Below are 16787 nucleotides of genomic sequence, written 5' to 3'. Positions count from 1 at the left end.
CAGACAAAATGAATACAGACTGTATGACTCCCATTTTATCTAAATGCACACTAATCTACAGTGACTGAAAGCAGGTAAGCTGTTATCTGCGGAGACAGGGATGCAGGAAGACATGTGAGGGAGACATATTGCAAAGGGAAATACATTTCTAGGAGTGATAAATATGTTCATTATCTTGAGTGTGGTGATGATTTAATCACCTATTCAAACAAAACTGTAAAACCTATCAAATTGTACATTTTAAATATATACACTTTATTGTATGCCAATTATATTTTGAAAAAGCTTTTAAACAAACAGGATTCACAGGGAAGTGTAGGTTATATACAGAACTGTGATTCTAAGGCTTCCTGGATACCATGTAACATATACCTGAAGTTTCATACTAGTCATGTGTTATTTAACATTTATTATTACACCGGGCATTCCCTGGAGGCTCAGACAGTAAAGAATCTGCCTACAATGAAGGAGATCTGGGTTAGAAAGATCTCCTGGAGAAGGGAATGACTACCCACTCCAGTACTGCCTGGGCAGAGGAGCCTGGTGGGCTACAGTATATGGGATCACAGAATCAGACATGACAGTTACTAACACTTTCACTTTTCATTATTTTCCAAAGTCACCAACTCTCTGTTATTAATTCTATATTTTATTGTTTTCCTCTCTTCTGACAAGAAATGCAGAGAGGTGGCTCAGTGGTAAAGAATCCACCTGCCAATACAGGAGACAGAAGATGTGTGTTCGATCCTTAGGTAGGAAAGATCCCCTGGAGGAGGGAATGGCAACCCACTCTGGTATTCTTGCCTGAAAAATCCCATGGACAGAGGAGCCTGATGGGCCATAGTCTATGGGGTTGCAAAGAGCTGGACATGACAGAGCAACAGAGGATGGCAAGAAATACAGGATTTCACAGAACCATTTTTTTCGTGTGTTAGAAAATTTCATAGTAGTTTATTTGTTCCCTTCTGTCTCCATTACAGACTGTGGGATTGTTTAAACCTATGTCAACACTAGATATTTATCATGGTGTGTTGAAAAAAGGGACAAAAATTATTTTCTGAGGGTCTATTATGTACTTATACATTGACTAGGTACTCTCATGTTTTTATTTAACACTCTCATTAGCTTTCTAAGGAAAAAAAATATTACATCTGTTTACAAATGAGGAAATGGTAGAGGCCTGATGAAATCTACTCACTTCACAAATACTGAAATCAAGAATGGTGATCTGCTTCTAGTAATCCCAGAGTTGTGGATCTCTTTTTGCAAAGCTGCCTGGTTGTTCTGCCATAACATGTTTACCTTCCTATAGATGGAGAGGCACATCTCATGCTATAATTTTGACAGAATATGCCAATTATTCTATATATCGAAATTTCATTACAATATTAATCAGTTTTGTATACTAGTAAAGCCTGAAATATCAGACTGCACAGGAGGAAAAGCAGTTCCTACACAAATACAAAATGAAATATATATATATATACATATATATATATGTATATATATATATACATATATATATATATAAACTCAAAGAAAGAAAACTAGGCTCCAAAAGCTCAGGTTTAAGGGAGAAAGGTATTATATTTGGCTAAACCAAATAAAATCTTTGCGACCCTGTGGACTGTAGCCTACCAGGCTTCTCTGTCCATGGGATTTTCCAGGGAAGAATACTGGAGTGGGTTACCATTTCCTTCTCTAGGGGATCTTCCTGACACAGGGATTGAACCTGGGTCTCCCACATTATAGGCAGACGCTTTACCATCTGAGCCACCAGCGAAGTCCAAATCAAATAAAACCTATATTTTAAAAAATTTCCTTCCATTATTCATTTCTCAAATACTTATCCATGCTTGATCCTGTACTATGTACTGGATATTTTAGGGGATAGAAGATATATGGCTCAAACCCTCAGAATTTAGAATTTGGCAAGAGAGATAGTAGACTTCATTAGAATCTTTAAAAATGCAACAACATAGAAGCAGCTCATAAATATATCACAGTGCAAGCTGGTGGGATGTGAAATCTCCATAGCCGGTAATCATATAAGTTGGTCACAGATCAACAATATGAATGCTGTAGTTTTAATTGCTTTTAATCAAACACTATATTAGAATACACAAGTGAGCATGCAGTAATGGAGAATGAAAGATACTCAGCAGATATATAACTAAAAATGCTGCATTCTGTACCATAGATCATAACCAAAGCATAGCATGTTTGAAGGTTTTAGGAGAGAGCTATACAACTGATTAATAGAATGCAAAAACAGAACACAAAGCGGAGGGATTAAAGAAAATGAAATTACTTGGCCAGAAGAAAGATGTAAAAAAAATTACTTTGCAAATACTTAAACAAAGGACTTTAACCCAAAGAATAGTATGTGGTTATTCAATATTTCCATTGAAAATATTTTAAAAGAAAAAAAAAATGCTTAATTTGTAGTATGAGGATTTTACCTAAACAAAAATAAATGTTTTTGTTTGTTTCATTAGAGATGATAGACATGGCCCTAATAAGGTAAGTGAAAACCAGATGACCTCTAAGATCCTTTTCTTTCGAAGATTCTATGATTATCATAATAATATAGGTACTCTAGACGAAACAGAGTGGACTCGACATATTCAGCTCCATCCTTTACTGTGGTTTAGAAATCCATTTCGTGTTAATTCAGCAACATGGTTAGTGAACACTTTCCATCTGTCAGTAAGATGCTAAAAATTACTAAGTCACAGCATTGAGCCAAAAAAAAAAAAAGAAACTGGGAGGATGAACAATTTTGTACTATAAGAAAGTAGTAAATTCCAGTTGTGAAAGCCAAATAGCACAAAAAAAGCTCTGGAATTCAAGATTGGCTCTGCCACTCTTTCCCCACATCAAAAGTTTTTTCATAATAGTCATATCTTTAGTCAATAGAGTCACATGTAATTACTTTTGTGTTAAGCACTCCAAACCAGAGATTTTAGTATGTTCATTTCTTGCATTTGTTTCAGTGCAAACAAATACAGCATCCTGTGCCAAGGCTTAACAGTATCTTCCAAAAAAGAATCTGGATAATTCATGCCCAGTGGTTAATTACCAAACTTCACAAAATAAGAAAAAATGCTTATACTGAAGTACAAAAAAACTGAAAACAAAGCACAGCCTAAATAACCTCCACTGCTGCATGGTGAAAATTATATGAAAGAATTCTGAGAGTATTTGCTCTTTAGTATGAGCAAATATTCTCTTCTCAATAATCACGTAGTAAACACTCAATCTATTCAATTCATGCTAATATTACTGTTAGAATACTTTAAAAACTTTCATCGTGAAGAAATAAAGGTTATTGACACTGCCCTTAAACTCAACTTTTTGAACTTCAATCTATCAGTTAATCAAGAGGAGGACAATATTTTCAAATGTATGACATGCATGGCATGGCTGGCAAGCTGTGGATCATGCACCAGATGGTTTAAACAGTGTATGAGTAGGATGTTGATGGGACCAGGTGCCATGATCTTAGTTGTCTGAATGTTGAGCTTTAAGCCAACTTTTTCACTGCCCTCTTTCACTTTCATCAAGAGGCTCTTTGGTTCTTCTACACTCCCCTCCATAAGGGTGGTGTTATCTGCATATCTGAGGTTATTGATATTTCTACCAGCAATCTTGATTCCAGCTTGTGCTTCCTCCAGCCCAGCATTTCTCATGATGTACTCTGCATATAAGTTAACTAAGTAGGGTGACAACATATAGCCTTGATGTACTCCTTTTCTATTGAAACCAATCTGTGGTTCTATGTTCAGTTCTAACTGTTGCTTCCTGACCTGCATACAGGTTTCCCAAGAGGCAGGTCAGATGGTCTGGTATTCCCATCTCTCAAAATTTTCCACAGTTGGTTGTGATCCACACAGTCAAAGGCTTTGGCATAGTCAATAAAGCAGAAATAGATATTTTTCAGGCATTCTCATTCTTTTTTGATGATCCAGTAGATGTTAGCAATTTGACCCCTGGTTCCTCTGCCTTTTCAAAAACCAGCTTGAACATCTGGAAGTTCATGATTCATGTATTGCTGAAGCCTGGCTTAGAGAATTTTGAGCATTACTTTACTAGCAGAAGATATTAAGAAGAGGTGGCAAGAATACACAGAAGAACTGGACAAAAAAGATCTTCACGACCCAGATAATCAAGAGGCTGTGATCACTCACACTTACCTAGACCCAGACATACTGGAATGTGAAGCCAAGTGGGCCTTAGGAAGCATCACTATGAGCAAAGCCAGTGGAGGTGATAGCATTTCAGTTGAGCTATTTCAAATCCTAAAAGATGACCCTGTGAAAGTGCGGCATTCAATATGTCAACAAATTTGGAAAACTCAGCAGTGGCCACAGGACTGGAAAAGGTCAGTTTTCATTCCAATCCCAAAGAAAGGCAATGCGAAAAATGCTCAAACTACTGCACAATTGCACTCATCACACACACTAGTGAAGTAATGTTCAAAAATCTCCAAGTCAGGCTTCAGCAATACGTGAACCGTGAACTTCTAGATGTTCAAGCTGGTTTTAAAAAGGCAGGGGAACAAGGGATCAAATTGCCAACATCAGCTGGATCATCAAAAAAGCAAGAGAGTTCCAGAAAAACATCTTTTTCTGCTTTATTGACTATGCCAAAGCCTTTGACTGTGTGGATCACAATAAATTGTGGAAAATTCTGAAAGAGATGGGAACACAGACCACCTGATCTGCCTCTTGGGGAACCTGTATGCAGGTCAGGAAGCAACAGTTAGAACTGGACATGGAACAACAGACTGATTCCAAATAGGAAAAGGAGTACGTCAAGGCTGTATATTGTCACCCTGCTTATTTACTTATTTGCAGAGTACATCATGAGAAATGCTGGGCTGGAGGAAGCACAGGCTGGAATCAAGATTGCCGTTAGAAATATCAATAACCTCAGATATGCAGATGACACCACCCTTATGACAGAAAGTGAAGAAGAACTAAAGAGCCTCCAAACGAAAGTGAATGAGCAGAGTGAAAAAGTTGGCTTAAAGCTCAACATTCAGAAAACGAAGATCATGGCATCCAGTCCCATCACTTCATGGCAGATAGATGGGGAAACAGTGGAAACAGTGGCTGACTTTATTTTTCTGGGCTCCAAAATCACTGCAGATGGTGACTGCAGCCATGAAATAAAAAGACGCTTACTCCTTGGAAGGAAAGTTATGACAAAACTAGACAGCATATTAAAAAGCAGAGACATTACTTTGCCAACAAAGGTCCATCGAGTCAAGGCTATGGTTTTTCCAGTGGTCATGTATGGATGTGAGAATCAGACTATAAAGAAAGCTGAGCACTGAAGAATTGACGCTTTTGAACTGTGGTGTTGGAGAAGACTCTTGAGAGTCCCTTGGACTGCAAGGAGATCCAACCAGTCCATCCTAAAGGAGATCAGTCCTGGGTGTTCATTGGAAGGACTAATGCTGAAGCTGAAACTCCAATACTTCGGCCATCTTATGCAAAGAACTGACTCATTGGAAAAGGCCCTGATGCTGGGAAAGATTGAAGGCAGAAGGAGAAGGGGACGACAGAGGATGAGATGGTTGGATGGTATCACAGACTCAATGGACATGAGCTTTGGCAAGCTCCAGGAGTTGGTGATTTAAAGGGAAGCCTGGGATACTGTAGTCCATGGGGTCACAAAGAGTCAGACATGCATGAGCAACTGAACTGAACTGAAATACCATTAATCGAAAACATAAGATTTACTCAAAATTTAATATAGGTAGTTGATATTCTACTTTTTCTCGAGTATCAGTCAAAACCCAGTAACTATATCAAAGGAGATACATGTATATACTGAAGGTTTGTTTCTTTCTTAGAACAAAGGATTTTGAAGATAAGTGTTGTAACTCATATGGATAATGTGATCCATAGAAATGAGAAAGTTCAGGTCACAGAGTAGATCTGCTCTCTCTTTTATCTCTCTAGTAATTGAATAATATTTTTCATGTCAATTATGCTTTGGGTCAAAGGAAACTCACCATGAAAGATTTCTGTTTATAATCTTTTTAAAATCTCTTTCAAGAATTTTGGATTTGAAAAATAAAAATTTAGTTAGAAGGTTAAGGTTATTTTTACTTCTGATTCATTGGCTGGTGGCTCAGACAGTAAAGAATCTGCCTGTAATGTGGGAGACCCGGTTTCAATCCCTGGGTTTGGAATATTCCATGGAGAAAAAATGGCAACCAACTCAAATAGTCTTCCTTGGATAATCACATGGACAGTGGAGCCTGGCAGACTACAGCCCAGGAGTCAGAAAAAGTTGGACACAACTGAGTGACTAACACTCACTGAATATGAAAAAAGCCTTTGACTGTGTGGATCACAATAAACTGTGGAAAATTCTTCAAGAGATTGGACTACCAGGCCACCTTACCTGCCTCCTGAGGAACCTGTATGCAGCTGAAGAAACAACAATCAGAACCAGACATAGAACAATGGACTGGTTCAAAATTGGAAAAGGAGTACGTTAAGGCTGTATATTGTCACCCTGATTATTTAATGTATATGCAGAGTACATCACATGAAATACAGGGCTGGATGACTCACAAGCTGGAATCAAGATTGCTGGGAGAAATATCAACAACCTCATATATGCAGATGATATCACTCTAATGGCAGAAAGTGAAGAGGAACAAAGAAGCCTCTTGATGAGGGTGAAAGAGGAAAGTGAAAAAGCTGGTTTAAAACTTAACATTCAAAAAAAGGAAGATCATGGCATCCAGTCCCATCACTTCATGGCAAATAGAAGGCAAAAAATTGGAAGCATTGACAGATTTTATTTTCTTGGGCTCCAAAATCACTCCAGACAGTGACTGCAGCCATGAAATTAAAAGACGCTTGCTACTTGGAAGAAAAGCTATGGCAAATCTAGACAGTGTATTAAAAAACAGAGACGTCAGTTTGCCAACAAAGGTCCATATAGTCAAAGTCATGATTTTCCCAGCAGTCATGTACACATGTGAGAGTTGGAACATAATGAAGGTTGAGCACCAAGAATTGATGTTTTTGAACTGTGGCTCTGGAGATCTTGAAAAGCCCTTGGACTGCAAGGAGATCTTACCAGTCAATCCTAAAGGAAATCAACCCTGACTATTCATTGGAAGGAGTGATGCTGAAGCTGAAGCTCCAATACTTTGGCCACTTGATGCTAAATGCCAACTCATTGGAAAAGACTCTGATGCTGGGAAAGATTGAAGGGAAAAGGAGAAGAGGGTGGCAGAAGATGAGATGGTTAGATAGCATCACAGACTCAATGGACATGATGAGCAAACTCCGGGAGAGAAGGAAGGACAGGGAAGCCTGGTGTGCTGCACTCAGTGGAGCTGCAAAGAGTCAAACATGACTTAGCAACAGAATATAAAAACAAATATTTCAAAGTTATTCAAATAAAAATAGACAATAATTTACTCTGACATCCATAATCCAGCAAGAGGTAACACAGTTCTGTATCATACTAAATCCTACTATACATGCCCTGTCTTTGCATTCCCATTATTTTCAACATGAAATCTGAACAAGGAACCATATTTGAACAGTGATCTGATGACATGAAAAATCTAGCCCAAAGACTTTGCATCTCAGGCATTGAATCTAAAGATGACTGGAATATAGATATGGCTATCAGTATCATCATCTATAACATATATATCCCTATATCACAAAGCTAACAGATGTTACAGTCACAAGTCTATAATAGGTCTTCTATACATTAATATATTTTGTCCTGAAGTGCTAATGGCAGAAAATGGATAGTCTTTTTGTAACAAAATCTGATACCACCTGGATCCTCGAACTGATTTTAATGTAAAAGTACAAACCTAAGTTTATTTTTAAAAATATTTTTATTTTGTATTGGTGTATAGTGAATTAACAAATGATATTGTGATAGCCACACTGAAAGGACTCAGCCATACAGATACATGTAACCATTCTCCTCCAAAGTCAAATCTAAGTTTTCTTAAAGGAATAAACAAAAATAGTTTATACACAGAGATGTCTTACCAGGCTGTGTTGTTGAGAAAAGGCAATACAATCCTTCATTTTACCTATTTTCATTCATTACTGTGGGGCTTCCCTGGTAGCTCAAATGTTGAAGAATCTGCCTGCAATGCAGGAGACTTGGGTTCAAACTGTGGGTCAGGAAAATCCCCTGAAGAAGGGAATGGCAACCCACTCAAGTATTGTTGCCTGGAGAATTCCATGGACAGAGAAGACTGAGCAACTAACACAACACACACACATTCATTTATGCACAGTATAATCAGATACGGGCTTCTCAAGTGGCTCAATTTTAAAGAAACTTCCTGCCAAGACTGGAGATTCAGGAGAAGTGGGTTTGATCCCTGCCTGGGCCAGGAAGATCCCCTGGAGGAGAAAATAGCAACCTACCCCAGTATTCTTGCCTAGAAAACTCATGGACAGAGGAGCCTGGCGGGCTACACTCCATTCTGTTGTACAGAGTCTGACACGACTGAGGGCAGAGTACAGTATATAACAAATACACATGGTACAAAACAACACTAAATACTGACTGAAAATAAAAATAATAGAATATTCTCTTAGGAAATTGCCAGCCCAAAGCATATGAGAACAGAATCTTAGAAACTAAAAGAAACACATATTTTTGTTCTAAAGATAGTAAAAGGAGGTAAATTTTTAAAGTTCTGCATTTCATATTTATTTTTTAAGAAAGCACCTAATACTTCCTATGTACTGCTATACATCTACAACTAGGGTTTATGTGTGTGTATGTGTGTTATTTTAAGAGAGTCAAATGTTCTTGGTCAAGGATAAGGGGAGCAGTATGATAAGGGTGAAGTTTTTCAAACAAAAATATTACAGAATGTTAAATTTGTGACTCACTTTCTTTAAAAACAATCGACTGTTCCAACCCAAATATTATAAAAATAAACATGTAGTTCCTCTCCTTTAAAAATTCAACCATAGCCTCACTAATAAAAAGCTATTTTAGTCTCCTTGCTTTTATTTCAGATCAATTCAGAGTCTGGAATATTCAGCAGGTCTCCTGACTTATTGTATGGACTCCTTTCTAGTTTTCTGCAATAAAAATTAAATATTACAGCTTTCTCTTATTGAGAGGAAAAAAATAAAACATCACCAAATAATTTCACATTCTTTTGGTACAGAGACAACCATAAAAATAAGTGCAGATAATTTATAAAAAAGACTAAATGTGTTCCACTTAGACTATTTAATGATTCACATGTAATTCATTCATTTAGTTGTACAAAAGCTAGAAGACAATTTCCTGGCCCCATTCCTGCAGACAGGCTCTTCTTCAAGGGCTCTATTGGAAGCACCATTTTTATCTTTGGGAGATGCCAAGGTTTGAGGAGAAACATCTAGCATCAAGTGTATAACACAGTCAACAAAACTCAGGAATGGCTGATTTTATGACATTAAAAGTGAGTGTAGGTATGTCACTGATAATTGTAAAATAGATAGCTAGTGGAAAGCTCTGTATAACACAGGGAGCCCAGCCTGGTATTCTGTAATGATCTAGAGCAGTGGGATGGGGGTCAGAGTGGGAGGGAGGCTCAAGAGGGAAGGTATATATATATATATATACACACATACAGTTAGACTGATTTGTGATGTATGGCAGAAACCAACACAACTCTGTAAAGCAATTACCTGCCAATTAAAAATAATAAAAATAAAATGAAAAAGTGGTAATAGCTAAATAGATAAGCATGAGGCAGTCTCCCTGGCTCCTGACATGACCTGGAGATTTTCAGGATCATGTGTGTCTGAGAAGATCTTTCATGCACAGCAGAAATTTATGAGGTTGTAGCTCACCCAAGAATGGAGGCATAGAGACAAATAGCCGAACCTGCACTTAGGCAATGCCATGAACAGAGGAGCCTGGCGGGCTACAGTATATGAGGTTGCAAAGAGTTGGCCACAACTTAGCGACTGAGCACACACACACTTAAGCAAAGAGTGGTGATACCAGCACTCCACAGCATGAGTTAGTTACTGTAGAACAACTCATCAGGTAGCAGAGACCAAAAGGGTCCCAGAGAACATGAGGATTAGAGGCCTTTCTCCTCAACACCTGCTAACATAAACATACATAGTCCACCCTTCCAAATAACTAAGAGATATCATAATGCTACATATCTGAAAATTTAAAACCGGTCTCCCATCAGTCTCCTTCGGCAATCAACCCCCTCATCCCACCTCTCCCACAAAAGTCACAGCCACTAGCAGGGTAGAGGCACTTGATGATGTTCAGGTCATTTGTTACTAATCAGAATACATAAATTTTTAACCTATATTTAAATTCAGGAAACATGAATTAAAAACAGTAACAAATGTCTTAACCAAACATATTAACATATAAGTGTGGATTGTTTCCTAAGATATAGAACTTAGTGCATCATCCTTTCTTGCGTATGTGAACAAAGGTATTTCCCCCTAGATTATCTTGAAATCATGGAACTAACACTTACAAAATGTTATTCTAAGTAGAAATTAATAAAATTTTTGAAAGTAACTAACTTCACAAGTCACTAAACTCACATATCATGACTTATTTTACTGCAATCATCAGTATCAGGGCTTTCCTCTTCAGTCTCATTCCAAGCCCTCCATCCTAAGTATAACATTTAGTCTAATATTTCCTATAGGATTAACAGATTCCTGCCTCTAGGCCCTGTCACATCTGCTTTTAACGAACTTTCATGCAAGGTGACAATTAGAGCAACTGAGCAGAGAACTGAAACTTCGTGGGGTCTATAGCACAGTTTGAATAAAGTCTTTTGTATTTTGCTGCTGTTGCTGCTGCTGTTAAGTTGCTTAAGTCATGTCGACTCTGTGCGACCCCATAGAAGGCAGCCCACCAGGATCCTCTGTCCCTGGAATTCTCCAGGTTCGAATACTGGAGTGGGTTGCCATTGCCTTCTCCGCTTTTGTACTTTATTTGCCAGTAAATCTGTAATAACTGAAATATGTAGAAATTATCCTTATATGGAAACATATTATTCACCTGAACACACTATACTACAAGAATACCTTAAGCCTCAAATTAATATAGAAAATATAATATCATCTTTTATAAACTTTTAAAATACTATAAACTATTAGGTACATATTAATAAATGCATACTAACATGGTAAATTAAAAAAATACAAGCAAATGATACATGACTACTTCAGGACAAAGGGAGGAAGGGAAAAGGAAAGGACAGAGGTGGGCATAAGTTGTTACTGTGGGATTTGGATGTTTTAAGAGACAGCTTAGGCCAAATGTTAAAATCTATTAAAAATGGCACATGGTATATAACTGTATAACTTTCTGTAAAGTCTGTATGTTTGAAATATCTTATAATTTAACATGTACTCACTTTAACTTAAAAACGTCTTTTTTTTTTTCCCTATATTCTCACAGCTTGAGGACCCAATTCAAATGTCCTCAACAGACATTTAAGGGAAAATAAAAGCAAGCACTGACAGATTCTGTCTTTTGGTTTGAGTGTGTTCAGTGTCATGTTTGAAATCCAGGCTGTGGAAAGTACAAGGCTACGATGGGAAACCCAAGTTCCTCTCACAAGCCCCAGCTAGAGTGATTATAAAAAATTCATTAATAAATATAATTAACCAAGCAGCAGGTTGGTTATAAATCAAGATGGCTCAAAAGCAGCAAAGGACTCTGAACCAACGTGAAAGCGACTCTCTTTGATGACACAGAATTTTAAATAAGGTAAAGGGATGTAGGAGACAAGAGAAGGAAGGAAGAAAGGTGATCACAGGGAGGAGCAATGTGCCAGCACAAACAGCTGATTCCAGAGAGTAGAATGGTGACTGCAGAAATGACCAGGAAATCTCACATAGAAAACTGATGAAGAGATTGTTTCACAGGGTTCTAGGAAACGGAGATTCTAAACTATAAATCAGGGAGAGAGAACATAATGGAAAGACATATTTTGATATCATCTTATCAGAGTCAAATTGTAGAAAAATTTCAACTCAGATGACAGAGCAGAAGTATGAATCTAGTACAGATCTGTCAAATCCCGAAACCTGTATTTTATTCCTTAAAGAGAAAATGGCAGGCAGAAGGTGGAGGAAGTTTGAAACTAAGATTCCGAATGAAAATGCCAGAGCTGCCACGGTTGGAGTAATCTACTTGTTGCGGTCAGGGTTTCAAATGTGGTATTGATCTAATGTTGTAATAAACAGTGAAACAGCCTTCCAAGAGTCTAGTAAAAGAGTGTATATCTACACACTTATTTTAAAAAGTTTGTTTATCTTTGGGCATAGAGTGAGGAAAGAATAAACCACTTTGGGCAAAAAGAAGTAATTTTATAACTATTAGCAACTCACAAAATAAAGTTGTCACTACAATATTCCCTTGGTACCCAAAAGGGATTAGTAACTCTACAGATACCAAAATCCATGGTATCTGTCCCTTATACAAAATGGCTTAGGACAGTCAGCCCTCTATATCTGCTAGTGTGGAACCTGATGATAAGACGGACCCACTGCATTTGCTATGACTGTGAAGGTAGTATACACATAAATCTATATTTACACAGAAATACAATTAAAAGATGTTTAAAAAACATTTTTCAATTTAAATCCAAATATGCCAAATGTAGCTTTCATGGATTTAAATTTAACCATCTCAAAAACTAGGTGTACTATGACGGGAAACTATATAGTTAATTTAATTTTTAAATTTAAAATCTCACCATGACTAGAGTACTGGAAAGGACTCTTAAACTATTAATATATTTAATCTACATGTATTCAAAGTGATTCAAAATATCTGTATGCTAATATAGAAAAGATTACCATACAATTTTTATACATATTGAATATTAGTTGTTAAATTTGCAAGTACTCAAGATCTCAAAAATTACACAGGGCTGAATGCAATAGATATGTAGTATTTTGGTAAATATACTAAAAATCAAATAATTTTAAAAATATTTACACATTACTGGTTATTTATTTCCCTATTTAACATGTACACATTGTTTCTGTTGGAGAAGGCAATGGCACCCCACTCCAGTACTCTTGCCTGGAAAATCCCATGGATGGAGGAGTCTGGTAGGCTGCAGTCCATGGGGTCACTAAGAGTCAGACACGACTGAGCGACTTCACTTCCACTTTTCACTTTCCTGCATTGGAGAAGGAAATGGCAACCCACTCCAGTATTCCTGCCTGGAGAATCCCAGGGACGGCGGGGCCTGGTGGGCTGCCGTCTATGGGGTCGCATGGAGTCGGACACGACTGAAGCGACTTAGCAGCAGTAGCAGCAGCATTGTTTCTGTTAAGTCGCTCTGCTTTGTCTTGTCAGGCTTTTCCACAGTGTCTATCTCTTTCTCTCCCTCTCACTTGTATGTGTGCTTCTACATTGTTTTTATTTACAGTTAAAAGCAAAACAAAACAAACTTCAATTTAGGTCAAGTTAGAACTAACTATAATACTGGAACTTTGGAACTGACAGAAGTCAATTAGATCTAAAACTATAGATAAATACAAATATTGGTGTTGACAAATAAGATGTAAGGGCTAGGTGATCTCCAAGAGTGAAACAGAATCTTCCCCTAAACTAAGCACAGGGCTAAGAAAAAACAGAAAGCAATTGCGATAAAAACTGGCTGCACATGGAGGTGTTGCAGCATTTCCTCAATGGCACTTATTGCAAGCCTATGATTCATTCCGCTAGGCCACTGATGTGCAATAGCGAAGCTCATCCCTACTTAGAGGCAAAGTGCATTCTCACCCACAAAGAAACATGTAACTCAAATTCAAATAAAAAGCCCTTGGCATGATAGGGTTAATCTTTCAGGAGTGATATATTTCTTTCTGACTCAATAAAGCATCAAAAGTGAACTATCCCATCAGGGTGTTAACAGAATTAGCAAAAATACATTGTATTCCTATGTGTATTGAAGACAGAAGAAGGGAAAAGTTGGTCTTTTAGCTCCTTGTAAAATAAGGGTTGACAAATGCCATGCTAAATTGAATTGCTAATTCAATTAATTGAATTAGCACCTGTCCACAATAACATTTTAGAGTGGGTTTAAGGCAAATTAAATGGTAACCCTTCTTTATCTTATCTTCTTCTTTCTGTGTGTATGTAAGTATTTTTATATTGATATGGAACTTAAAGTAGTAATTGTGGCTATGAGAATTCTATATAAATTTATAACAGAAAATATTTAAATATTTTTTTCTTTATATAGAAAAAAAATGAGGTGGATTCAAGGTATGTTCATAGAGCAGATGCTTTCATGTCAAATAACTTTGCATTTAAGTTCCTTTTGCACTTAAGTTACCATTTGTTAGCTCTGCAATTTGAGGCAAGTTACTCCTGGCTCTCATTTTTCTCATCCATGAAATAGGGATAATAAAGACTTTAAATGAAGTAATCACCATAAAGCTTTGTACACATTTCTTGAGCCATACGATGGACATCACATAAATAATAGGCATTATGATGATGATGATGATGATGATTAATAATGATCAGTTTGAATAATATAATGTTCCAAAACAGTTAAATCACATCAAAGTGAGGAAGAAGAATAAAATATAGGAAAAAAATTCACTCAGTAAATCATTCAGATAGGTAATATAAGTCACTATTTCATGTTCGTTTGGTAAACAAAAATACAAAAGACAACGGAGTAATGTAAACTAGCCTGCAAAATAGTCTGCAAAATTGATAACTGTTAAGACAAATTAGTGATGGATGTAGTTGGAGACCATGTGAATTGATTAGGAAGACCAGTTCCACAAAAGTTATGAATGGTGGTTTTATGATACTATAAAATGAATAAGCCACAGTGGTTGCATGTCCTGAAGACAGAGGAGACAGTATTAAAAAACAACAACAACAACTCTTAAAGACACAGTATTTTTTTTTTTTTTTTTTTTTTTAAGACACAGTATTGCTTGTGATTATCCATGAAGCTCATGAGTTTTTTTTCAATGTAATGAAACTTCAAAGAACCTACAGGCTTTTCATTATGTTGATTTTTCCCAGAAGAGTGAAAGAGTAAGGTGGAATCTAGATGATACATTTAAGACAATTTTGTCTTAGAAGCCTGAAAGTTCTATCTTTAGTTTAGACAAACTTTGTCTTTTCTATTCAAATACTGGATTAAATGCTTTTTTGTTTCCCCCCAAATGCCAAGTTTGCTGGATTTACCTAAAACGATTAGCCTCAATTAATGTTTACTAGATGTTGATAAAAATGAGTTACGCATAACAATAACTTTCATCTTCTGTTTCACATTTTCAAGATAGAATACAATGCATTAAACAAAATGAATACATATTTCTTTATTTCTGTAATGTTAATAAGTGATAATAAATCATAAATAAAACAACTGACTTTAAGTGAAAATATTAATGTTTCAGAAACATGCTAACTTAAGTGATTGCTGTCATCTACTGAAACAAGAAAATGCTTTTATTATCTTTTTTCTTTCCCCCCACCATGTTTAAGAATGAACAATAATCATTGGATAAAAGGACAATTATATGACATTTAAGGAGAAAAGTGGTCTAGAACAATAAGAAAATAGTGTTTCATTGTTTCTATTCATTAAATGTTAATAGCATGTGCATATGCCAACATAAGATGATAGTTCTACCTTACCTTTTAGATCCACCTTTTTAGAAAGTTTTGATTGATGCTAAAACAATACTTACCCTTCTGCCTTAACCCTCCATGCTTTTTAGAAAAGGCTAACCTGAGGTTACTGACTCTGAGAACACAGGGATAAAACTTTTAGGGACTCTTTTATACCCTAGTTGTATCAGAATTGTGTTCAAATTCACCTCACTCTGGCCATCTCAGATGATGAGATCAATACAATAAGTAAGATCCATGGTCACAAAACACTCACCACAGTTAGCCTCATCTGATGCGTCTGCACAGTCCGGATCCTCATCACAAACCCACAGCTTGGAAATGCAATGTTTGGTAGTTTTACATTGGAAGTAGTCCGGAGAACAGCTGTTTTCAGCTTAAAAGGAAAGTATCTATTAAAATGCAGCTTTGGACAAGAATAGATGTTTTAATTTTTAAAAAATTAAATAAATTTTAAGTTAATCAATTGAAAATGTATCTTTTCTTAATTAATAAGGCCCTGAAGGTGATAAGTTTTAACTTTAATTATCTGTAATGTTACTATCTATTCCAGCAGAAATAAATAAAACATTTCTTCAATGACGCATTTGATTAAAATAAGTTTTCAAAACCACCTTACCCTTGATTAAATATCTTGAAACTAACTTAAAAATAAAGAATTCAGTTTTTTTCAAAATATGTTTTTTCGGATAAATTTAAGAATTTACACAGATACATTTTTATAAACAGGAAAAGACATAAATCAGAAGATATTAGTGAATGAGAGAATAAAAAGCATAGAATTCGTTAAAACCTCTAGTTGTGCTGAAGTTTTGAGAGAAGAGGCAAACATCTGACTGAAACTATAAACTGCTTCACAAATCTTCGTCAGTTTAATAGATCAGCTTCTAGAATGGCTAACCATAAAGAACTGGTACTGACTTTATTCTGAATGCACCATCTTAATCAAATTGCTGGATGACTGAACATTATTTACTGATAAAGTTTTAGAGGAATAAAATAAAACTTCAGCAAGACAGAAATGTTGACAGCAGTTCTGTTGAAAGCTTGAACTTGACAGGTGCTCTATGGTTCACATCCTGTGGGTGTGTATGTACCTGCCTGTC

The 16787-nt window shown here is 36.4% G+C and overlaps 1 protein-coding gene across 1 annotated transcript in view; it reads right to left on the bottom strand.

Moving 5' to 3' along the window:
• The window catches only part of LRP1B (LDL receptor related protein 1B), a 2070111-nt gene that overhangs the window by 216191 nt on the left and 1837133 nt on the right, over window positions 1-16787 (bottom strand). Inside the window, exon 66 of the mRNA XM_081584839.1 lies at window positions 15938-16057. Within this exon, the coding sequence (XP_081440965.1) occupies window positions 15938-16057 (120 nt within the window). The remainder of the gene's footprint in view (window positions 1-15937; window positions 16058-16787) is intronic.

This window comes from Giraffa tippelskirchi, chromosome 3 (genome assembly GCF_054371585.1).
Source record: "Giraffa tippelskirchi isolate mGirTip1 chromosome 3, T2T-mGirTip1v1.2.pri, whole genome shotgun sequence".
Lineage (NCBI taxonomy): Eukaryota > Metazoa > Chordata > Mammalia > Artiodactyla > Giraffidae > Giraffa > Giraffa tippelskirchi.
The sequence above is the reverse complement of the archived record's forward strand: the minus strand, read 5'-3'. Positions and strand labels throughout refer to the sequence as shown.